Source organism: Ambystoma mexicanum, chromosome 3p (assembly GCF_040938575.1).
Source record: "Ambystoma mexicanum isolate Mex_15411 chromosome 3p, UKY_AmexF1_1, whole genome shotgun sequence".
Taxonomy (NCBI): Eukaryota; Metazoa; Chordata; class Amphibia; order Caudata; family Ambystomatidae; genus Ambystoma; species Ambystoma mexicanum.
In genome coordinates this window covers 757,102,467-757,126,874 of record NC_090925.1, presented here as the reverse complement: position 1 = coordinate 757,126,874, position 24,408 = coordinate 757,102,467, and the positions used below count along the sequence as shown (strand labels likewise).

Below are 24,408 nucleotides of genomic sequence, written 5' to 3'. Positions count from 1 at the left end.
TCTTTATATCTCTGTAAATATGATTTTTTTCTTTCAGTTTGATTTGCTGTTAAGGTTATACTTTTTGTGGATGAGCACTTTTGATCTCTGTATTTAAATCAGTTGTTTTTTGTCGGGCACTGTATTGTTATGAATTGGTTTTTTGAGATAAAAAATAGGCTGAATGAAAGAGATTATGACATTTCTAGAATTCATAAAATGTAATGTTTATGATTTCCAATCATTAATAGATTTTACATTTGTTGTTAAAGAACAAATCATCGAAGCGATGCGCTACCAGCAGCAACAGCTTTTGTGCATATCAGATATTGTTTCTGGTTGATGGAGGGGTTCCCGTTTCTATATAATCACCTGCTTTGTTGGCATGAAGGTAATTGAAATCTAAGAAGATGCTCATTTCAGATTTGATTATAAGAGAGTCTTTCTCACTTTGTGTTGTTGGCATAAGTATCTAATTATATATTCCGGATGTGCAGCGGTTGCATGGAGCAAGCTTAAGGCAAGCCCGTCTGCACCTCGGGCATGCCTGTGATTCTGCTCTCTGCGCCTTTGGATTGTTCGGACGGCTTTTCAATCTGACAATGTGTGGGATTCATTGGTATTCGTTGACAAAAATTGACATTTTTAAAGCGTCACCATTTCTTAGCCTTCCCAAACCTTACTAAGTATGGAATCTAACACTTAAACTGCCCCAGGATAAGAGCCATTGTGCGAAATATGTATTAATACCTAGTCGGGAGGTTAACGAAGTAATTCGAACACATGTCGTTTTTGCAAAAATGAGACACACGTAGAAACTATACGCCATCTCCTTTTAAATTGCCCAGGAACCAGAGCCGTAGGCGAGAAATTTCTGTTACCACACCTTTCTGCATCGTATATCAGGGAAGAAGAAACGTGGTGGACGCGCCTGATGAGCGGAGAAAGAAATACCTGGACTATAGCCACCACACAGACTTTGAAGTGTATTCTATCTCTCTGAAAATCTAGCCCCATTTTTTTTTTTTTTTTTTTCTCCACTTCGGCTTCACCTCGCTTCAGTTTCCTTTTCTTTCTCCCTCTTATTTCTTAATTTCGAGCTTCATCCTTTGTTCTTCACTTCGTTTTGATTCCAATTTCGTTTGTAAAAATCATTAATTTGATTAAATCAACTAAATAAAATAAAAAAATTAATACCTAGTCGGGAGGTTAACACAAGAAACACATGAATTCATTTTGGACAATATAATTGACCATTTAATTGTTACTGAATGGATTAAGAGGGAACGTGGGCCAGTTTTACACATGCGGGTCCCACCGGCATTCAAAACTACACAGATTATCAGGAATTATTGCTATGGTGGAGGCTTGGTAGTCCTCTCCACTACCCTCAGGACCAAATGAAATCCTTGCCTTGTAATTCTACTCCTTGGGAATCCTTACTGATTTCTTGACCTACCTCGGCTTCAGCGATCATTAATTATCTTTTGATCTGCCAACGACCAAATGTGGATGCTAGTTTTCCTGTGGCAGTTGCAGATAGGGTAGCCTACCTAGTAATTTCCAATCATAACTGAGCACTTTTTGCTTATTTTAACATCAAGGCAGATGTGCTGGATAATCGCATGGCTATAAATCTGTTGATCTACTTGGAAGATGTCCACTTTAAACAAAAGGTTATAGCCAGTGTTATGCAGATGACTCGCAGCTCTCCTTCAAACATCCCTCTACTGCCTCTTCCTCTTCTCTTATCCCTGACTGTCTGACTGTTATTCAGGCATGGTGTGCTGCCAATGATCTATGCCAGTAAGACAGAGATCCTTCTTATTGGGACCCCAACTCCCAGCTTCCCTCCCACCCTGTGGTCGCCCTCTATGAGTCCCCTCCCCCTCTTGTGAGGCAAAAAACCTTGGTGTAATCTTTGACTCCTCTCTCTCTCCTTCTCTCCTCACATTGCAGACCTTGCCAAGAAGCCCCACTATCAGCTGAACCTTCTCAGAGGCATTTCCCCTTTCCTCACCTTCCCCCAGAAATGCAATGTCTCCATAGCTGTGGTTCTCTCTAGGCTAGACTACTGCAACAACTTCATCCTCAATCTTCCTTTATCCTCCCTTTGCCCTCTTCAACTAATCCAGAATAGGACTGCAAGACTTATCCTTGGCCTGAAGCCCAGGGACTGCATCTCTCCAGCCCTACAATCTCTCCACTGGCTCCTGGTTGCTGCTAGGATCAGGTTCAAGACCCTTTGCATCATTCACAAAGCTTTCTGGGGCATGGGCCCGCTACATTCAACTCTCTCTCTCTAAATACCTCCCTGCTGGAGCTATTTGGTCTTCTAGCTCCAACTCTCTCCAGATAAGACACTTCTCTAAGCAGAGAGTAGGGGGTAGATCTATCTCCTCCACAGAAGCCTCCCTCTGGAATGGTCTTCCTGGCCCTCTCAGGCTTGAGCCGGATCTCCTTAAGTTCCGCAAGCTCTTCAAGACCCTCCTTTTACCTTCTTCCTTCCCTCTTCCCTGCTAACACTCCTGTCTGCCGCAGTAACTGGCTGACTGGTTCCCTCTGAGTTTTACAGGGCATCAGCCCCCCTTACCAACCCGCCTCCCTCCTTGCCCCCCTCCTCGCACTTAGCATGTGGAGCCTCACCCCTGCACCCCACGCAATTCCCTGGCACTTGCCCTCCTGGCCGCCCCTTAGCACTCGCCTAGCCCCTGTAGCCCTCTTCTCCCCTCCTCCTCCACCCCCTTTCACTTGCGCTCTCTCCACTTTACCCGTCACTTCCCTTCCTACCCTAGCACTTCACATTTCATGCAGACTGGCATTTCCCCGTCCTCCCCTCTCCCTCGCACTTCTTATTACTGCACGTGCACGATCCAAATTTCACAAAGCCTAGTAGGACAGTTATTGTTATCTTTCTCCCTTGATCCCCCCTTTTTCATCTTGTGGCACCTTGAAGCACCATTTGTTGTATAGGCGCCTTACAAATATCCAATAAAATTAAATAAAATAAAAAAATAGGCCCTACACATCTGGCAAGCAATACACTGCACCTCGTTGGAGTACATAAGATTCATCAGTATTTCAATATTCCACCCCACTCGCATGGTCACAGCACTTCACCATTTTGTTTAAACTGGTTAGAACTTGCGTTTATCGCATCATTCTGGAAGCCTACCCAGCGCCTATCGGTGCTGAAACTAACTTCAACATAGATCTTTCTTTGGAAAATAATGTACTTGCTCCTAACACCCAAGTCAACATTGAATTAGCTTATGACAGTTTCTCTTGTGTCTTGTGTCTGACATCTGAAATCGAATGCTGCTCTACATTTAGGACACAAGGGATTTAAATGAACAATATATATGCCAATTGCCACCTAGAAAAATGCCTAGCTTTTTCACAGTAATAGGGCTTGCTTTAATTAATTTAGAATATCATAGACTATAAAATGTGACATATCTGAAACAGAGCCGGATCTTCCTCATTGATACTGAAATATGACTTAAAGTACAGCTAAGACCAGAGAGAGGTATGGGGTGGTTTTACCAGAATATCAACAAACTATATAATTTTGGGGAATGCTTTGTTCAAATAATCAAAGAACAGCCGATGTTAATACAATATGGGATGTCTTCAAGACCACTGTCTGAGGTCGGGTGATCTCAATGAGAATTAAGAAAAGAAATGGATTAGGAAAAGGAGCTTTGGAAAGCGAGAACTGAAACAGGGGTTAGTCGAGATATTTGATCGCCTTACAGATAGTAGAAAGTAGGTTAAGAACATGGATGGATCAAATGTCAAATTATTACTCGTCCGGCACTAATCTATATATTATGGGCAAACTCTCTAAAAGTGTTGTGGGCACGTTTCTCAATTTAAAACGTGCCCGGTATAAAAGAAAACACTTTTTAGTCACATTCATGAACTATTCTTCTGCCATTGTTTCTGATGCAACATGGTGAACCATTTTTAAATCTTATATTTTGAAACTCATCATTTGATTGCCAATTGTATTTATGTGCCTGCAGCACTTGTATGACTTGTATTGGACACCTGAGTTATTCCCCACTGTGGGTTACATGATTATGCTCTGAACCTTTGTATTAACTGAGGTGGTGTTCCATAGTATAAGTTGCATCTGTGAGCTGATTTTAGATCATCGCTGTGTTGGTTTTATGGAGAGGCTGTTTGCTTTCCAAAATAAACTTGAAGTTGAGTCGTGTTGAAATTATTGGAATAGGGATCTTGAGCTGCACGTATGCCCAGAGAGTTTATGCAGAATGGTCTAAGATGGGTTGGCTTTTCACATGGCAAATAAAGACCCAATTCTCTTTAAATAATGATCAGGAGATTAGACTCCCAGCAAGCAGTAGGGCAATTAATAACATTCAGTGGCGATGTCTGTGGGGTATTTTGTGATTTTTACTGCGGGCTCTACAAAGAGACTCTCAATCCATTAGCTGAAAGGGACTGGGAGGAATTGACCAGAATGTCACTACAGCAGGAGGCACGAGACAGTTTAACTATGTCAATTCGACCAGCAGACATCCATTCTCCGATAGGGGACATGATGTCTGCAAAAACGCCCTGCTGTCATGGGATGTGGTATCAAAACATAGAAATAATACTGAGGACAGTTCACTATCGCATTGTTGTGCCTCTTAAACCACTTGCTGTTCAGATTCAGAGGAACCCAGTCAGAGGGCCTCATTACGAGTATGGAGGTAGCCATGCCCATAACAAGGGCATGGCTGCCTCCATACCGGGTTCCAGTACCGGGTTCCTTCAAAGAGGAATTACTGGGTCATTCCAACCTTGGTGGACCCGGTAATTCCTCATTGAAAAAACCCATTCCCATTTGAGCCCCCATAGGGCTCAATGGGAATGGGGAGCGAGCTAATAACGGGTCTGTTAATAACGGGCCCGTTATTAGCTCCCTGGTCCCCTTGCGGGACCCGCTCAGGACGTCTGGTTTTACCGGACGTTCTGAGCGGGTCCCGCAAGGGAACCTCGTAATAGGGCATCCCGTAATGAACGGTGCCGGTCCCGTACCGGCACCGTTCATTACGGGACCGCCAGGGTCCTAATGAGGTCCAGAATCTTTCAAGAACATCTCAATGGTAATATGCCCGAGACCAGAGAGGGACGTCAAGTGTTATGGACCACATTTGTCCTAAACGCTGTTAAGTACTTCATATAAACTATTTATGACAACTTGATGGGGCCCCTTACTAAAGCAATTCAGCCCCACTATTGAGAAGGATCAAACGGGATATATTCCCGGTTGACAGCTTGCCGCCAATACATTTTCTGACCAAGACCTACGAGCATGTGAAATACAGAGGAACAACAGCCTCTGTTATGATACTAGATGCTAAGAAAGCATGTGAGCTGGTGAACTGGGCATGTTTTTGTGATCCTGTTTTAAAGATAATCGTCTCCCATACCAGGTCCATTCAGAGTTGCTGTGAGGTGGGGGCTAATGGGGAGTTGAAAGGCATCAGAACTGGTCAAGACCGAATGGGGGGAGAAGAGAAGGATGCCGGCTCAGGCCTGAATTTCAAGCCCCTTCTAGAAAATGTAAAACATATAATAGTAGCTTGACAAAAGACACTAATAATTATTATTTGTTTTTATTATTATTTTTTTAGTATACAGTTTATTACAAACTTTTACCTTTGGTTTTAATAAATGAAAAGAAAGGGGAGAATATGAACGGTAAATACAAGAAAAAAGAAAAAACACAGCGAGCCAGACTGTAAGCGTGTCGTTCTGCCATCGGGTCCAGTGCATTCAATTCCTTCATGGTCACATGTTCCCCCATGTTATTTATAGACACCCTTACTTCCACCTGGTTTCAGCCACTTAAAGCCAGCTAGGGAGGCAGAATTTCTTTAAAAACATTTGCCAATGCAAAAATGAACTTAAAATCATTTCCACAGCAGAACCGTTCCCACCACTCCTCTAGGTCCAATGACGGAACGTTCGCAATTGAATGCCCCACATGCCTCGATCTAATTGTTCTAAGAGTCGGGCGTTCCAACACAGGTGCTGTAAACTTTCTATGTACTCTTTGCAAAATCTACGCCACGAATCAGAAACCCCATCTTGGCCCCTTGCGAAAAGCACTTCTTTGGTATGCAAAATGCATCATATTCTATTTCTAGACTGTTCCCTGGGGTATCGCGAAGGCAAAGCTTTTTTTTTAGAAATTGAGCGGGTTAGTCAATACCTTAATCTGGGCTCGAAAGCAGACCCGCCTCAATAAGTGGAAGTTGATGTGATGTGGTCATCACAAGCAGGTGGCCGGGTACACCCGGTATATGAAGATTACGCATCAGCTCCCTTGGTGAGTTACTTGCTGCATCTTAGGGATCCTGTGGGTCCTTTTGATAAATCTTTTTTAGAAGTAATGATTCAAGCAACATCTGAGGTTGGCGTCCTGCATGCATTTCATCATCCAAAGATGACAACAAATAATACATTGAAAAGGGTTATGTCTAGTGTTTCCTTGAGGATCTAATGAGCCTGAACTTAGTGGCACATCACCGCGACTTATCTGAATTCATGATGTGACCATGAGATAATAGTTGGTTTTGTGGATGTTGAACGGATCTGGGCATGGTTCATTGCCATGTGATGGTCGATCCCTAAAGGAAATGCAATATTATTTTATATACTGGCTGTGCTGCGCGTTCGGACATGGCTAGTAGGCCCCCCCACAAAGGACCTCTTTGTTGTTGGTGTCAACTGGAAAAGGGAACATGTGAGCATAAGTAATGAGTGGTGACTATTTGGGATCAACTGTCACGATCACAGTTGGGATCTGAAGTTTCAAGGTCGATCGGATGTAAATCCAAAACTGTCCCACTCAAATCCCAGGTGGGAGTTCGACTTCTCCCTGCAAGGGGTGTGAGGGATGAAGAAGGGAACCACTGACCCATTCTCTGCTGGTGGTCGCCAATTGTCGAGAATGACAAAATAGTGACAGTCAGTGTGTGTGCATGTGGCGACAAAAAGCCAAGTGTCTTCTTGCTCCCCCAGTAACTTCTAGAAGCACTTGCCCCATCCAGGACCTGGCGATGCATGGTCTCAGAGGGAAGCGGCCAGTCACACGACATGTGCAGGGGCCGAGGCTAGCACCGTGCTAACCAAAGGGGACCCAAGAAAAACCCTTTCAGGGGTGAGAAGGATGGAGAGGAAAAAGGGACCAAGGCAACCCCGAAAATGTAACGAGCATGGAGGAGAGGGATACAAAACGGACTAGGTGGAAAGGAGGGAAGGAAATGGAGGACAACAGCATTTAAGGCAGGAACAAGGATACGGCCGGAAGAGGGTAAAACAGCACTTATTGGCAACAAAGGGCTTTGCGGACAATGTTGCTAGGCGAATATCGACAATTTATTTTCTGCTAAAAAAAGAGAGTTACCGTGTAAGTTCTACAACTACTCCCTGCACAAGGCTCTCCAATATACAACACAGGCGGTCGCCATCTTGGAGTGAAGGGATAATGCTTCGGCACCTATGCTTCGCCTTCTGACTCCAGTAATCCTGCCTTGATTTTACTGTTGATGTGTCCCAATCTTCCATGGTGTTTTTCGGATGTTGCATGATTCCTTTATGCTGCCCCAAGGTCAACCTGACATCAGCCTAGTGAGGAGTACGGGATAATTCTGGGAGAAGAGATCCCATTCGAAGGGGTTCTTAGATTTATTGGCGGTTGTGCCTTAGCTGAGGATTTCTTAATTTCAGGTAAAGAGACATTGGGCCTCATTACGAGGTGGGCAGTAAGGGATTACCGCACCGGTAAGGGCACCGGTGGCGGTAATCCCTTACCGCCCTACTACGAGTTCCCTTTGCGGGTCCTCCCTTAACGCCTGGTTTTTACAGGCATTAAGGACGGGACCCGCAAAGGGACTCTGGAGCTAATAACGGTACCGCAATTTGCGGTACCGTTATTAGCCCCTTCCCCATTCCCATTGAGCCCTATGGGGGCTTAAATGGGATTGGGGAAGGGCCTAGTGAATGGGGAATTACCGGTCCCGCCAACCCTGGAATGGGCCAGTAATAGCTTCATTCACCAGGGCGGAGTCGGTAAGGTTTTGGAGGCAGCTATGGCGCTAATAGCGCCATGGTTACCTCCAAACTCGGAATGAGGCCCATTATGTTTGCGGGTTCACTTGTGGCATGCAGTTTGTTTCCTTCGAAAAATAAAATACCCTGGGAAATATTTGCATGTGAATGAAGAAATAGACTGCACACTATGATGTACAATGAAATCACAAAAAAGTATTTTTCCGTCGCAATTAATTAAGGATACACGTTCGACAATTAGAGGAATTTTGTTTGATTTTGTTACTAATGACACGGATTGGTTGCTTGATGTAGAAGAGATTATGATGCTTATGAATTGATGCTTGACTATGATTTTTCTCAACAAAAAAAAGAAGTTTAAAAGAGAAAACATGACATCTGTGTCAGGTTTCTCTTCTTCAATGGAGACATATTTCAGAGATACAGTAACAGTAGATCTGTATGAACTATGTATACAAATGGAAAAAAACAATGAGAACGCTGGGTATTCTTGAATAAAGAAGATTGCGGACCATATGATTACAGCTGCATCCTTCAATGGATATATAGGCCATGTGTCAGAAAACAAAAATAGCAAATATTCAAAATAATATTTCTCAAACTCAATTTTTAGAGTTGGCAGATAGCTGATTGGTGCATAATCTGCCTGGAATTCCAAATCACGAGTTCTCAGAATATCATCCAGGTAAACAATTACACACTGGTTTAAAATGTCAGAAAAATGGAGTCTGTGAAGCTTTGTAATAGAGCTGATGCATTACACAACCACAAGGACACAAGTTGACGATCGTTGTGTCTGGTGGGTTTTCTGGGCACAATAACGGGTGCCTTCACCACTCCCACTCTTCATTAGGTGGTGGCACGGGATACACAGGAGGCCGGGATAAAGCCTTGACTGTTTTTCCTTTGAATTTTACCTGTTCCTGTCGCTTTGCATGAAATGCTAAAAGAGTGTGCTGTGTTTGCATTATTTTGGTTTTTAAATGGAATAGTAACTGGCTGTTTTGGTAAGGGAACCTGCAGTCCATGAAATATTAATTGGTTTTTGTTTTAAAAGATGGTTGGCAGCATATATCTGCAGCTGCCACGTGTAGGTAGTAGAAACCTCAGATAATAGGGAATCCCTGTAAAACTGGGTTGTCCAATTCCAGGCCTCGACAGCAGGGAATCCTTGCAGGTTTTCAGGATATCCCTCATTAATATTCATGAGAACAAAGTTGCATACATTTAGAATCATTGAATGCAAATGTACCTCATGCATATTAATGGGGGTTATCCTGCAAATCTGAAATGAATACCCACAGAGAATCCAGATGAGCAACCTGACTAACGCTATGCTCCCTATGTCAGTCTTCCTGAACCCGAAGCTGTCTGTCGACCATCTTGGGCAAGAAGAGTTGTCTCCGGGAATCGGTCTTGAAAAGGAAATGCCGTCCGTTAGGAGCCCCTCAAGATTGGGAGCATGCTAAGTCTTCTCTGTGCGTGGGCCTGCCCTTCTGAGCACCACCCTTATATCTCGTTTGAGATCCTGATGCCTTTATGAAGTGCCTCAGGAGATATTCTCCCACCCGGGCTATTCTCTAAAGTATCATCGGTCCACGTTAGATGATATCCTTGTGAAAGAGTGAACGCCTGGCTTTTTCTTCCTTCCTTCACTCTCACTGTGAAACCCTTACTCTCTAGACCATGTGTGCATCGTCTTGGTGTAAGACCATTCGGACTCATTTTGTTAGTATCCACAAGGGAACCTGGGCTGACTCAAAGAGCCAGAGTCTCCATCTTTACTGGAGACTTTCTAGAGGTGAATAACTGCCTTGAGTGGCCAGAAGGCAAACGTGGAAGAGGTGAATCATAGAAATAGAGGCGCATGCATGGACCTGACTCAAAAATTGAAAGTGGCAAGTTGCCTCCTGGTAAGTTTCATCACTACAATATAATGTGTGGTCTCGTTTCATGAGCGGGTCCCTCATACCCCTTCTCCCTCCACGTTACACCCTCCCCCACCTCCACGTTACACCCTCCCCAAAATGGCCCCACCCTTGCATACCGCACCCCTTCTAGGTATGTATCCAATTGTCCACCACAAAGTAACTTACCAATTTCAAACTTTTGGGAATAAAACCACTGAATAGAGTCAGGAACCAATTCCATGGGAGCAACAGCTGTTTTGCTGGTGATGTACGTAGGGTCAAGAGTGAGGGAAGGAATGAGGCACGCTCTATGGGTCTAGGAGAGACCTAGTAGAGAAAGCTTACTGAACGAATCAGGATTCAGCTGGGGCAACCTAGCGCCTGTGTGTTAAGAGCCACTTAGAAACATGGCAGAGTGGAGTGCCTTTAAAGTTCTTTTCTGTGGTCAATAAATATGTATTCATCTTTCTAGATGTTGTTTTTTTAAGAAACCTAATGGCTGTCCTGTGATGCATGGCTTCCTTGTGTGCTGTATGAGAGGAATGCTGGCTCATACGCAGGAGAGCACTTCACCCATCTCAACCCGAGGCACTCACCTGATGCCCCTCCAAGTGCTGTCTGGTCTTCCACGCTCCAGCTGTAGGTTCCTTCTGGAAGACAACCACCCGGCCCACATGCCTGTACCGTGGGGCACCTGCTATGTACAGAATCTCTCCACCGCTCCGTGCAATGGTCACGGCGTAACCTGAATCAAAATATGCAAAAAGATCCTGAGTGTTACATCAGCAGCACGTCACTCTGAATCGGGAGGTCATATGATGTAGGGTGTCTTACAAATCACTAATATATAGACAATACATACATACATGAAAAAACATGGCTGCCGCTTGCCTCCAGGCTAATAAAAACTAACACAGATACCCAGTGCTCTTCGACATTGTCTCCAATTAGTGAGGTGACAGGGATATTCCAGGAAACACTAGAAGGATCTGTACCAGTGTTGTCTACATGGATGTGGTTTGACACACATTTGAACACTAACTAGCAGACTGTCAAATCATCTCACATCAGGAGATGTGGTCATTGCACTAACCAACAGCGTATGGTTAGTGCCATGACCTGTTGCCTTCAATGGGATAGATTTCACCACAATTCCATCCCCCAAAACACCTCAGTACGACCAGAATGGAGCTGAAGGAAATGGGAGACCCTGACTGCTGGCACGGGAGAGAACTGAGTTCTGAGAGTGTCGTGAAAAAGTGCCCATAACGAGAAATGCTGACAGCTGGAAACAGGAGCGAACATTCCGAGGTATATTGGAAGGAGGATATGAAGAGAAACACTAAGAATTGGATCCAGGACAACATTTTCCTTTCGGATAACCTGAAAGTAAATCAGAGCAGAGAAGTACAGACATTGCTGAAAGACAGAATGCACACTGGCACTTGAAGTCGAAGCCGCTGGGGACATTGAAGAGACAAAATATTTAAAAGAGAGTGCATTGGACTTCAAGTCAAGACACCCAGAGACACTTAAGAAACTGGGTACCAAAGAAAGCATACATGCTGAGACTGCACCTCAAAGTCCCCAGCAGCAGTGCAGTAGCAAGAGAAAGAGTGCATGTCTGGGCTGAAGTGAGTACCTGCAGAGTCATTTAAGAAAGCGATTAACAAGGAACTAGTTCCGGGCTGGAGCCTAAAGTTAAAGGCCAAGGAGAACTTCAAGATCACCAAAGCGAACCCTGTCATAAACACCTACAGAGGTTTAGGAGCTCCAGACACCCTGTCATTTCCCACAAATTATTTGAGTCTACTGTGGGTTTTACCTCATCTTTTTGGGGAAAGCATCCCACATGGAGTCCTTAGCAGGATGCCAAAAGAACCGAACGCAAAGTCCAACCCACGAAAGAATGAAGACCTATACCACCAGGGATGCGCACTAGACCCAGTGCTAAAATTCACCAAACTCATTGCAGGTTTCCATGGAAACAAGGAACAAGCAGCTGTGCTACGCCTGTCGATTGCATATCTTTACTTAGACTCAGTAAATGATCAACCCCTGAAAATAAATGACTTACAAATGGTAGTCCCGGTGGGCTGTTACCGAATATCTGCACCAAGGTCAGGAACAGCCCTGAAGAGCTCAGTGTATGTAGGAGACAGATTCCTCAAAGAAGATTTCAATGGGAATGTTGGCATCATTGCCTTCAAGTACAGAGTTGTCCTTTTGCCACGAGCAAGATGGTATGGAGACCCTGTTGCCTTGCAAATAAATCTGCTGCTCTACGTTGGAGGCTGTGGAGAGCCTGTGGACAATTGACATTGTACATCACCAGTCACCAAACTGAGATTCAAGTGCATACATCAGTCTGTACAATATCTTCTAAAGTCCGGCAGTAGCCTGTGCACACATTGCCATTATTCAATGAAATGCTCCCTGATCAAACACAATTTTTGCCAGAGTCCCACCTAGAAGGAGGACATGGAGAAAGTGTCATTATTCTTCATGAACGATAAGTTGGGTCTAGATCTGAAAGGGCACAGTCAAAGTTAGCTTCAGCTATTGGTACTACAATAGATCTGGCCCATGCACATGTTACCATGGTCCAAGACTATGGATCTCATTATAAGTGTGCCAGTCTGAAAAAAATGCTGGAATAAATGCTGCTAAGTCCGGCTCCGGCCTTTTTTCTAGGCTGGCACTATTCAAGTTTGCTGGTGGAGACCACAGATCTCCTGGCAGGTTTGATCTGCTGGGAGTTTAGGCCCCTGATTTCACCAATCCCATCCCATGTAGTCTGATGGGACTCCATGGGAATGGGAACATATCAGCACTCCGTCACCAGTAATATCCCAGTAATACCACGATATCAGGCGGCGGAGATGGTAAGGCAATACATTTGAAGGTCTTCCTTACAACCATTGCCAGTTATTGATTTATCTTTGGAAAAAGGAAAGAAAATTGTCCTCGATGGTTATATGACCCCTTGACCTAACTAAATTTGGGTTCTGTTACATAGCCTTCCCAGATTATGCTACCTGATATTGAAGTATTTCCACTGTGGATCAAGGCATGCAGATCCCTTGTTTCAACAGTGTAGGTTTTTCTCTGTAGACCCTCATCTGCCAAAGGTACTACTTCATGTCTAATGTCAGGAATTAAGTGAACATTCTATTACAGACAACACTGTACGCACTTAGATATTCTACGCCCATATCAAGATATATATTGAGAGGCCAAATTCGACCTTGAAACATTTCCTAAGAAAAATAGTTGATAAAGTTATGCTAGACTGGGATGCGTTGTAACATTTGTTTCTGTTTTCTGGAAGGAAGATTCCTCTGGCAATTTTTCCTCCTTCAAAGAAAACCTATGGAAGAAAGCCACAGAATGTTCTGGATGTGATCTGGAAAGAGTGAGAAGATCAAGAAACCTATTCCAATTTCACTGATTTTGTACAAAACACTAAGGCGAGAACGAGGATTGACAGAACATCGGGGAAAGAGAACTTGGAGAAGCACAAGAAAAACACAAATATCCATATAAGAAAACCTCCATCAACACACTTTCCAAGTTGGGGATCATTTTCTAATTCTGCTGCCCAATAGTGATAACCAATTGCTAGTCCAACGGTTATGCTAATGACCGAAGGTGATGGGAACTTGAATTATTGCCAGAAGAATGGTCAGATGTACCACATCAACCAACAGAAAGCATGGAAAGCCCAGAGAGAAGAAACCAATCCCAGGCCCAAGATAACTAACAAAGAGGAAGTCATGGAAAAAGTAATGGAACTCCGCGGGCTATTCAGAGTGTACGTTTCCTAAAACATTCACAAAGGTTTAACCTACATCCGGGAAAATTAGACTTCTTTTGCATCACAGCCAGAGTAAATGTCTTCAGCCACCAGATATGAATACCTATGTATAAAGTAGCACAGTAACAACCTGTTCAGATAGCGGCAACCCACTTCACCACGATCCAGGAAGACGTGGTAAGAATTTGAAAAATTGCAGAAATATTATTCAGAGAGTGGGCATTCCCCCATCATCCTTGTAACCCTTACGATCCGAGAGATTCTGTATCGACTTCCAAAAAATTATTTCATTTTCCAGAATTTGATGCATGCCCTGCATCGATGAGTTGATTGGGAGATTATTTCAGTCCATATAGATTCCCCCATTGGACCAAAAAAAAGGGTATTGGCAGGCGCTACTACATCCACGAGATAGGGAATAGATCACCTCTGCCTCGAAATGAGGCTTAATTTAGATTACTGTATTATTCTTCGGACTTCATGTGCGGCCAGCCACATTTCAAAGGGTTCTACGTGATTTCGCCGACCTATTTTTGGTCGTGGTACTTTTCATCGCCGGATTTTACATCGCCAGAAACCCTGTTTTTGTTTTTTTTTTATTCTGGGGGGGGTTCCACTCCCCAGACTCCCCCCGTACTATTATAATAATACCCCAACCCTAACAAAACACCCCCCCAAAATAAAAAAATAAAAAAACGGGGTTTCTGGCGATGTGAAATCCGGCGATGAAAAGTACCACGACCAAAAATAGGTCGGCAAAATGCATGAATACCTTTCAAAGACAGATGTATTTAATGATTTATTTGAAGGTTCGTTTCGCATGCAGAAAACAACTGCTTCAGAGCACCAAAAACAAAAGGAGGGAGCAACGGAAAAGGGAAAGCACCACTATAAACGAGAAAACCCAGTGGCAGACTGTCTGGTCCACCTACTCAAGGTCGTTCTGGGTTTAACAATTGGAGCAGAATTGCCAGAGATGCTGCTATGAGTGTTTATTTTCAGGGGTTGTGGTAGGAAAGGGAGAATATTTAGAGAGTCACCAGGAATGAGAGGTGAGTGGTGGCTCCACCGAATGGGCCCAGAAGCAAGGAGTTCACCATATACGGGTTGGAGGGGACTTTTACGAATGTGGTTTTACTTTCTGAAAATGCACAAACCATTCTTTCCCACATATAGCTTCTTCCACTACCACTGAGTACATGCTGAAGCCTACCTTGACTCTACGAGGATGATTTATAACACACGTTCCTTGTTTGTTCCGACTGGTATCATGGAGAATCCCATCAGGTGTACTCTCACAATGTCATCCCATGAAACACTTGGGTTAGCATGTTGGAAAAGGGTTGATCAGACCTCAGGACACCCGGTGCATGACATAAAAGACATACCTCTACTAGGGGATAAATAAGACCTCAGATCCTTTTTAGGTCTGGTAAGATGCCACTAGAGTTCAGAAACCAGTTTTACATCTGGGCCAGTTTCTAAACCTACAAACTGGCATACAACAAGCCTGAATCTTTCAGATGGAGTGATATGGAGTGAGCCCGCAACAAAGGATTTCCAAGATTTAAAAAGATAATTGTGTAGCCTACAAGTTCTACTAACCATGGTATCTCAACAAGCCCTTCACCCTTCAAACAGAACCATCCATGGTAGGTTTGAGCGAATTTCAATCCCAAAAGAGAGAAAAACATGAGAAGCTAGTAATGTTCATCAATCGGAAATTGCCGCTCCAGGAAACTCACTTCTCCACCATAAAAATAAAGAAGTTGGCTATGAGTGGAAAGTTGAGCCCCCCCACCATTATTTAACTGAAAGACATTTCAACTTTATGGCCAAAAATGCCTAATTGGTCTTGTTATTGTGAAACAAGGACATTAACACAAAGGTTTTAAGAGGGATGATGGCATTACACTAGCATCCACAGGAGTGGACAATGCCCCAAAGTGCAGATTTCCTTTCATCTGTCTATGCCACTCAGCATTCCCCATGAGGCTAAACAGGAGATGTTGACATTATGTTGGGGTGAGTATGATGAAGTGCCACCTGGGACCTAGAAACACTTGAGGAACAAACACTCTCTCCTCTATATCCATGATCGTGTTATACAGACCCCGGCACCATGAGCAGAAGAAAAAGAGAGCTCAGAAAGAGCGTGGAGGCAAGCAGAGAAGGTGTCCTGATGGATCAGCCACATGAGAGCGAGAGGGGTATCTGCAGGCAATCCAGAAGGATGGAAATGAAAGTGGCAAGTTGGCAAATTCCAGAGGGGCCCCACCAGCAGAGGCATGGATGACACTAGTCAGATGCATTGATGATGGAAAAAGACAGTGCCCCAACAACATGTGTCATATGGCGTATCTTATGTCAGAAGATACACCTATTTGCCCATATGCATAGTGAACTGACAATTCCTACACCATCAGGCATTACTCCTGGAACCTAATGAATAGAAGCAGTGTGAGATGATATCTCAGGCCAACGAAACATCACTAGCAGAAGATTACCGTAGAATTGTAGTGCGGTGGCACACCGTTTACCATCAGAGACATCCCCTACCACACTTGCTAACGTATAACCGCTTTGAGTTGCTATCCCCTTCATTGCCAGAGACATCAATCACACCACCCCTAAACTCATACCACTGCAGGATGATATCTCAGCCACCATTGCAATACTCACTTGCACCCTGTTAACTGATAGCCAAGCACGTATAGCAAGACCCATCGCTCTCGGCTATGGGGTTGCGTGTGCTGCCCTCGCAGTGGAGCTCTTTCTCACCTAGGTAGGAATCTTTCATGTCTCTGTCCTGTGAGGTGACGTTTATGAAGGTGGAAACATTCCCACGGATCTCCTCGAGCCCTCCAGACCAATCATAGGCTCCCACGGTCCCCAGGGTCACAGCATCCTAAGTGCGAAGGAGAGAGAATGCAATCTGATTATTGCAATTTGGGAGCCCTCAGCCTCAGAAATATTAGTGTGTGTCTGGGGCAATGTGAGGGATTGGGGATATTGCATGTTGCTGAATGCACTGTTCGATTTTCCAGAGTTTTCATGTATGTGCCTCATATGTGTTGGTGTGTCCTTAGCATGACCCCAACTATGAATCAACAGAGCACTGTACAACAAGGAGCCACAATAACAGGGTACAATACAATGCTATTAAGGATGCACTTGGAAGGATATGGAGAGAGGGGACAGGCTGCACAGATGGTACACATTAGGGAGGGGAGGGTGGACCCAGTATTTATTAAATTGTTGGGGTTTCTGCAGCTGTGCTCCTGTTGGAGCTATATTCCTGTTAGTTTCACATGAAATGACCTTCTTAACTGCATTGTTGTGTCGGTGGTGTATACAGAGTCGAACATTCATAATGTATTAACTTGTTATATTCACACAGTGTCAAGATGTCTTTGCTTGGGTATGCTTTCAGAGGACTATGGGATGGTACGCCGCTGTCCTTAGATAAATATTAATGAAATGTCAGGATGTTTTCAGAGGAATAATTAAAGCTGACTGGGTGCCTCTGGACAAATATTCATGAAGTGATGGGACGTCCTCAAATTATCATTACTAAAATGGAAAATGTCCTTAGATTAATATTTATTAGGTGATGGACTGTCTTCAAATGAATGACTATTCATCAGGTCGAATAAATATATTAGATGAATAGTAATACGTTGGCTCAGTGCAAGCCTATGCTAGTTCATGAGATGACAGGAAATGTGTTGATGAATTTTCATGAGACAAACTCCCTAAATCGAATTTATATGAGGTAATAAATAGGTTGTACGTGGATAAAAATCACAAGGTGCTGGATGTTCTTTAATTAAATAGTCAATTGGTGGCAAATGTTTTCAGACAACTATTTCTGAGGTGACTGGATGTCTTCAGATGAATATTAATGGGTTAATGGAGATTACTTGGATGAATATTTCTAGGTGGATTAAATGCTCTCAGATGAATATTCATAAAGATACTGAATATCCTCACCTTTAATATCATGAGTTGATGGTATGTCCCGCGATCAGTATTGATGTCCTGAGAGGATATTATTCTTTAGTTACAGGCTATCCCCAGGTGAATATGCATAAGGTGGCATAGGTAATTAGATGATTATGAGATAATTGGAGTTCTTAAAAAAGAATACCCAGGGGTTAACAAGATTTCCTCAGATCAATATGTGTAAGGTGACAGAGCACCTAAAGATGAATATTCATGATGTCACAATGCCCTCAGATGAATACTCAAGAGGAATATTTATAAGGTGAAGGTAGACCTAGAGATGAATATTCATGATGTCACAATGCCCTCAGGCAAATACTCAAGAGGAATATTTATAAGGTGAAGGTAGACCTAGAGATGAATATTCATGATGTCACAATGCCCTCAGACGAATACTCAAGAGGAATATTTATAAGGTGAAGGTAGACCTAGAGATGAATATTCATGATGTCACAATGCCCTCAGACGAATACTCAAGAGGAATATTTATAAGGTGAAGGTAGACCTAGAGATGAATATTCATGATGTCACAATGCCCTCAGACGAATACTCAAGAGGAATATTTATAAGGTGAAGGTGACCTAGAGATGAATATTCATGATGTCACAATGCCCTCAGATGAATACTCAAGAGGAATATTTATAAGGTGAAGTTAGACCTAGAGATGAATATTCATGATGTCACAATGCCCTCAGACGAATATTCATGCAGTGATGTGGTGACTTCAGGGGGATTTTCATGAGATTAAAAATGCACCAGAATGTTATTTTTAGCGATGTTATCCCTTGGGTCCTCCAGGTTTTGCACCCTGGATCTGATCTGCCATCTCTCGTCTCATACTTACCCCTGACATGACAGCGCTGAAGCCGCCTTGAGAGAGCTCCCGCTGAAAGGAGCTGCTGTTGGAAGCCTGCTGAGTTCCTAAATTATGAGAGAGGAGAAACAGTTGAAGCGGTGAGAAGAGGTGCATCTGCCTATGGAAGCAAGGAAGTGCTTGGGGTGGGCTCTTTAGTCTATTTTCACTCATTGCCTTGCTGTTTCCCTCTATTTATTTCTCATGTGGTACACACTCTATTTTCACACACGTTCTCTCTCTCTTTAACACAAAGGCACATGCACGCGTTCTCTTGTTTGACTTGCTCCTTACCTTTCTCTAGTCTTCTCTTTGTTTCCCTCTCAATTTTTCCCTTTTTCTCTCCGCCATAACTCATGGTTTTTTCTTTTATGCTTTTCTGTCTTTTATTCTTCAGGTTTCTGTCACCCTAAGCTTTCTTTTATTAGATGTTCTTTCTCTTTCATTATTCACAGCCTTTGCTTTACTTGCTTTCCCTCTTTTCTCCTTTCTTTTCCCTTCATGTCCTTTATCTGATTTTCATTTCTCAAAAGCTTTCTCTATTTCCTTTTCAGCTTTTTGATTCTTCGTTCACTCAGTGCTCCTCTCTGCTTACCTCTTGAGGTTTTTTTGTGCTTTCTTTCTATGCTTTTCTTCAAATTTCTTTTATTTTTCCTTTTCTCACCTTTTGCACATTAGCTTTTTCCTGATCCCTTCTGATTGTTGACTTTTTATCTTGTTTTTCTTCCATTTGCTCCTTTACTCACTTGTCAGATTTTGTCACTTTTCTTCCCTTTTTAGGTTATTCTTCTGCTAATTTCTTTTTCATTTCCCACCTTGCTTATCTTTTTTTCTTGCCTGTTTCCCTAATTGTTTTTCGCAACTGTCCTAGATATTTTCTCTGTTATCTTTTCTCTCGTGTCCTCAATTTTCTAATTGCCTCAACTCTTCCTGCTTACTGTCTGGGTGATTCCTACAATCATTTTCAGGTTTTCATTGCTGCCCCCAGCTACCTAGTAGACAGACTAAACAAACAAACGTCTATCAGACCAACTAGAGCTAGCAATGCCAACTGCCTCGTGATACCGAGATTTAGACTTACCAAGATTGGCTGCAACAGTTTCCCTGTGAAGGCCGCTCGCTAAACTCTGGAACTCTCTGCCAAACGAGTTAAGAGTAGACCAACCATATCTACACCTTAGAAACAACTATATCAACCTGTTCAACTCTACGGACCACTAGTCACACGACTGCAATTTCCTCATCTAGATTGCCTTAGTCATCTTCATAATCTAGTGAATTGTGGTTCCTAACTTGCTTATAACCTGCACATTTGTATCTACACTGTGAGACACTGTTATATTGCCTCTGTAATATTACCTGTAAATATACTCTGTTGTACTGTGAACTATTTTGTAGCTTTGTAAGCTTTGCACCTTCTTATTGCTGCACCCTGTTACCTTTGGGTTTGGTGCGCATTAGAAATAAATAAACAAACAAACATTGTGTCTTTTGTTTATGAGGATCTCTTCTCTAGCAAGTGCCCGTGCTGGATTCCCTTCACCATTCATTTTAGGTTTTGGCTCATAGTGTAGCCAAACCCAAAGCTCTTAGTGTATATAGGCGGTGCCCGGCGTTTGATGATGGATACCTACCAGCCTTTGTTATATATCATTATTACCTCCTTTTTTCTTTCTGCCATTGTCATTTGTTTAAACTTGAGTATGTTGTGTGCCAATAATTGCAAATGATAGCCTCTGCTTTTAATCTAATAACAGCCGTCCCAGATATCTGAGGCTTGACAAAAGAGCGTTTGTTTTGGTCCTCTTATTTTCCTCGAGGTGTGCACCTGCTTCATGTGGATCTACCTGAACTTTTCGAATAAAAAATACCAAGGCAGAGAAGGCAGAGGTTTTTTTCTCTCGAATTTGTCGACTTATTTGCACTCTTTTTTTAAAAACAATGCAGGGGGAGACCCCCGCAGCCCACCAAAACACCCCCTATTCTAATCTATTCCCATACCCCACTCCCTATCTATTTTGAAAAAAAGTTGCAAAAGTGTCGAAACAATTTGACTAAAAAAACTCTGCCTTTTCAGCCTCGTTATTTTGGTATTTGAAATGTTTGGGCATTAGCTTTTATGTAAGGTACTCTATTGACTGTTACTACTTTCAATGTTTCTTTTTAGTCATGGCAAAACGTTTTGGGGGTTTCCCCTTCTTTAGCTAAATGTTACCTTACAATGCCATGTTGATGCAGCATAGAAAGGCAGGCAGGGCGGGCCCTGCACATGTTATTATCAGTTAATTACAACTCTAGTGCTCATTGCTGTCGGTTGAAGTTTATGCATAAGCCTTTTTATTAGGTAACAGAAAGCGATCAATCAATAAAAACACAATTCCAAATTTGTATCTGATGCATGCTATTTTCAGGCAGCATTAGAAATAAATTGCTCACCTACCACAAACTGCGCAATTATCAAATTTGACTGAAAATAAATCACTGTATGGCCTAATTGACCGAATTTAGGCTGTAAGAAATGATTGTACAACTAAAAATTCGTACAAATAGGCCATGCTGTTCCATTATAGCGAACAAGGGAAACAGTGGTTGCAGGGGTGTCCCCCGCCCCCTTTGCTTGCTATAATGGGAACAGGGGTTGCAGGGGTTGTCCCCTGCTTCCGGGACATTGGAAGCAGGGGACTTTAAAAAAACAACAGAGAAAGGGACCCTGCCTCATCAGTTCCGACCCGTGTTGCAAGGACGGAACTGACGCTGCAGTGATGTAAGAGAAGTGCTGCTAGACGGCAATAAGGTAATTAGGGTAGGGGGATGAATATAGGGCTGCTGGTGGGCCAAGGATTTGGCTTTTTTGGCTGAAGATCAAATTGATACGCGGCGTAATCGACTACGGTCAATTCCGCTGCAAATCTATTGACCTCGGTGAAACAACCCATATCTCGAACTGAAACATACGAGAAAATAATATATAATATAAATGTTATCTCTGGATGTAAATATCACAAACAAAAGCTTAATTGGCACATTTCGTCTTTTTTTCTAGATATTTATGAAATGTAGATGAAGTCGAATGGAAAACAACGTGACTAGTAACACTTATTTTGTATGTGGAGTTTATTTTTATTTCCTTATTTACTTGTGATTTGCAAAGAGCCAGCGGCAACAATGTCACTCATAGCACCCCTAGAGCTAAAGGGAGATGGGGGAAGGACCTCTGATCACTTACAGCTGAGGGAAGATTTAGGTAAGTGAAAGGCATCAATCCAATTCAGAGCTGCAAGTGCCATAGTGCAGAAGTGAATAAGTGCATTAAGGAGCGCTAGCAAAGTCCTAAGAGAGCAATGTGCATGCAGTGGTCGAAGTGTACAAAAAGAAGTAGTGGAATTATGTTCCCTGCTGGCCTGCCCCCAATCCCTACAAACCCCATCGCTATGACCCCTCCCACCCACAATCCAAACCCCAAAACAAACACACCTGCTGTTTAAGGGAGCATTCAGTGCAGAGCAATGAATTGCAAGTTACAACTTCTGCCTACACTTTCCTCTTAAAACTAAACCATTCTGAAACGGTTTCTTTATTTTTTAAAGTATAGGAACAGTAAAACTTAAAAAATAAAAAGGTGGAGGAGACCACTTTGATCACTGTGTGCAAGGTAGAAGTACATTCAATAGAGACCTCGGGGTGGAGGAGGAAAAGAGGCGGGCCGGGTTGGTCGTAGTAAAGTCACAGTTTAAACCAAGTCAAGAGAGCAGCGGGAGGTTTTTTTTTTTTAAGGGAAATGTTTTATTTCCAAAGCATAGGTGATTTTCCTCCAATCTGAACTCAGTCCGAAGAACGTTCCCGTGCAGGGAGTCATCAGTGTCCAATGGTTTCCCTCCTTTTTTATTCTGAAACGTGCAACGACACTGGCTGTCTTTGAGGGGACAATTGCAGGGATTTTAGTGGTTGAAACTTCTTACTCCAGGATTTAAAACGTATGCATTGATATTGCGGCCTCTGGTTTTAGTAAAAGTGATATTGGTGATAAGCTTGGAAACTGCATCAAGCAAATATGGACACTGTGTATATGGAGAGTGTGTGTGTGTGTGTGTGTGTGTGTGTGTGTGTGTTTTTAAAACATTTCTTTACACCTATTCCTCATTTGTGTAGCTCAAGTAGCGTGTTAATGATCTGGCAATAATATTACTCAACTGAACTAGAGGATGCAGGTGATGCGCATCACCCTCCTCATCATCAATAGTCTATTCAGAGCCGAAGCCCCATTAGAGTGTCATAAGACAACATATAGACAAATAAAAAAAACAAAGTAGAAAGATGTATTACATTATACAATTCACAGATCTTTTAAAATGAGTCAATAACATTTATAATAAGAATCGAAGCAGACAATGAGGGAGAATACCTCATGAGTAAGCTCAAACCTTTCTTCATTCAATCGCTCTCTAAGGGATTGGCCACAAGCTTCTTCCTGTTATATATACATCTCGCCCCAGGTGAGGCAAAGGTGCCCATCTACCTTAATTAGGGTTATCACTTGCAATAGTGTGAGCTTGCCGACAAAAGAAATAGCAAAGCTGGCCTCCACCAGGGTGAGTGAGGTCCTCCTGATTGCTTTCTATTGATGACAGAAAAATACCAACTGCATCATCGTCTCCACTTTAGTCGCATAAAGGTGATACAGAGACCTTCGCTCCACACTGCTATTCCATTGGGATGGGACTGTATTAAGCTCCAGGTAGTGCAATTGGATCTGTGTTATGAACGTCCAATGGTGGGCAAATTCAGATACAGTGGGCCTCATTATAACATTGCCGGTCTGTTGTTACCAGACCGGCAAGGTACAAATTTGCAGGCGGGATGCCCTCCCGCCCACCAGGTCTGAACTGGTGGGCGGAACGGCACACGCCCGCAGACTTTGACGGGCGCACCGGCAGTGTGTCCAACAGTGCGGGTGTATCTGTCCTCCCCATTGCTATGGGACTCGAATGGGAATGGGGAGCTATTTTTTCTGGCGCATGGTTTCAGGGTCCACCCCGGTGATTCCCCATTGCCAGGCGCCGAACAGAAAGCACAACTCCGGCGGCAGCCTGCCGTTTTTACCGGCATGGCTACCACCAGAGTCATATTGAGTCCCAATGATCTTCCGCGAAGATTCCATACCACTTCAAATCACAGGCATTATATTGCGGGTCATCATTCCCTTTTTTCTGTTCCCCATTCCTCTCGCCCTTAGCTGTTTGGGAGGGGTGCTTGTTACCCCTCCCTCACAATTTTCTTTATAAATTGGGATTAAAAATCAAGTGGCCCTCTACCAATACTTCTAATGCACGTTTAGTTGCCTTCATGAGCTTGAGAAAGTTTCCTTTTTCGACAAATGTTTTTGTGTATTTTTAATAAAAATCATACAAAATATTAAAAACAGTGTTCCAGTTACAGCTGCACACTAGTTAGTATACAATCCCTTCCTAGCACTAGATTACAGGCCGCTTTATGTGTTGCAAAGTAATTGCTTGCTGGTGTGGTTTACTTTAGCTTTGGTGGCATTACCAAGCATATGAAGGCATATTGTGACGAGTGAGGCTACACTGGACATATGTGGCAGAACCTGCACACGTGGGGTCATATTTTAACATGTTGTGACTATGCCCGGCATATACCACACTGTTATGGCGAATGAAGTGCTTTCTCTGAGGACCTTCGGTGTTGCAGTATGATCGATGGATCACGTGCTGAAGCATGGCCAGGGATGG

The 24,408-nt window shown here is 43.1% G+C and overlaps 1 protein-coding gene across 1 annotated transcript in view; it reads right to left on the bottom strand.

The window, feature by feature from the left end:
* The window catches only part of LOC138580812 (integrin alpha-X-like), a 430,037-nt gene that overhangs the window by 203,420 nt on the left and 202,209 nt on the right, over positions 1-24,408 (bottom strand). The window contains exons 10-12 of the mRNA XM_069651665.1: positions 18,650-18,726; positions 16,582-16,708; positions 10,580-10,728 (exon numbers count right to left, since the gene is read on the bottom strand). Of these exons, the coding sequence (XP_069507766.1) occupies positions 10,580-10,728; positions 16,582-16,708; positions 18,650-18,726 (353 nt within the window). The remainder of the gene's footprint in view (positions 1-10,579; positions 10,729-16,581; positions 16,709-18,649; positions 18,727-24,408) is intronic.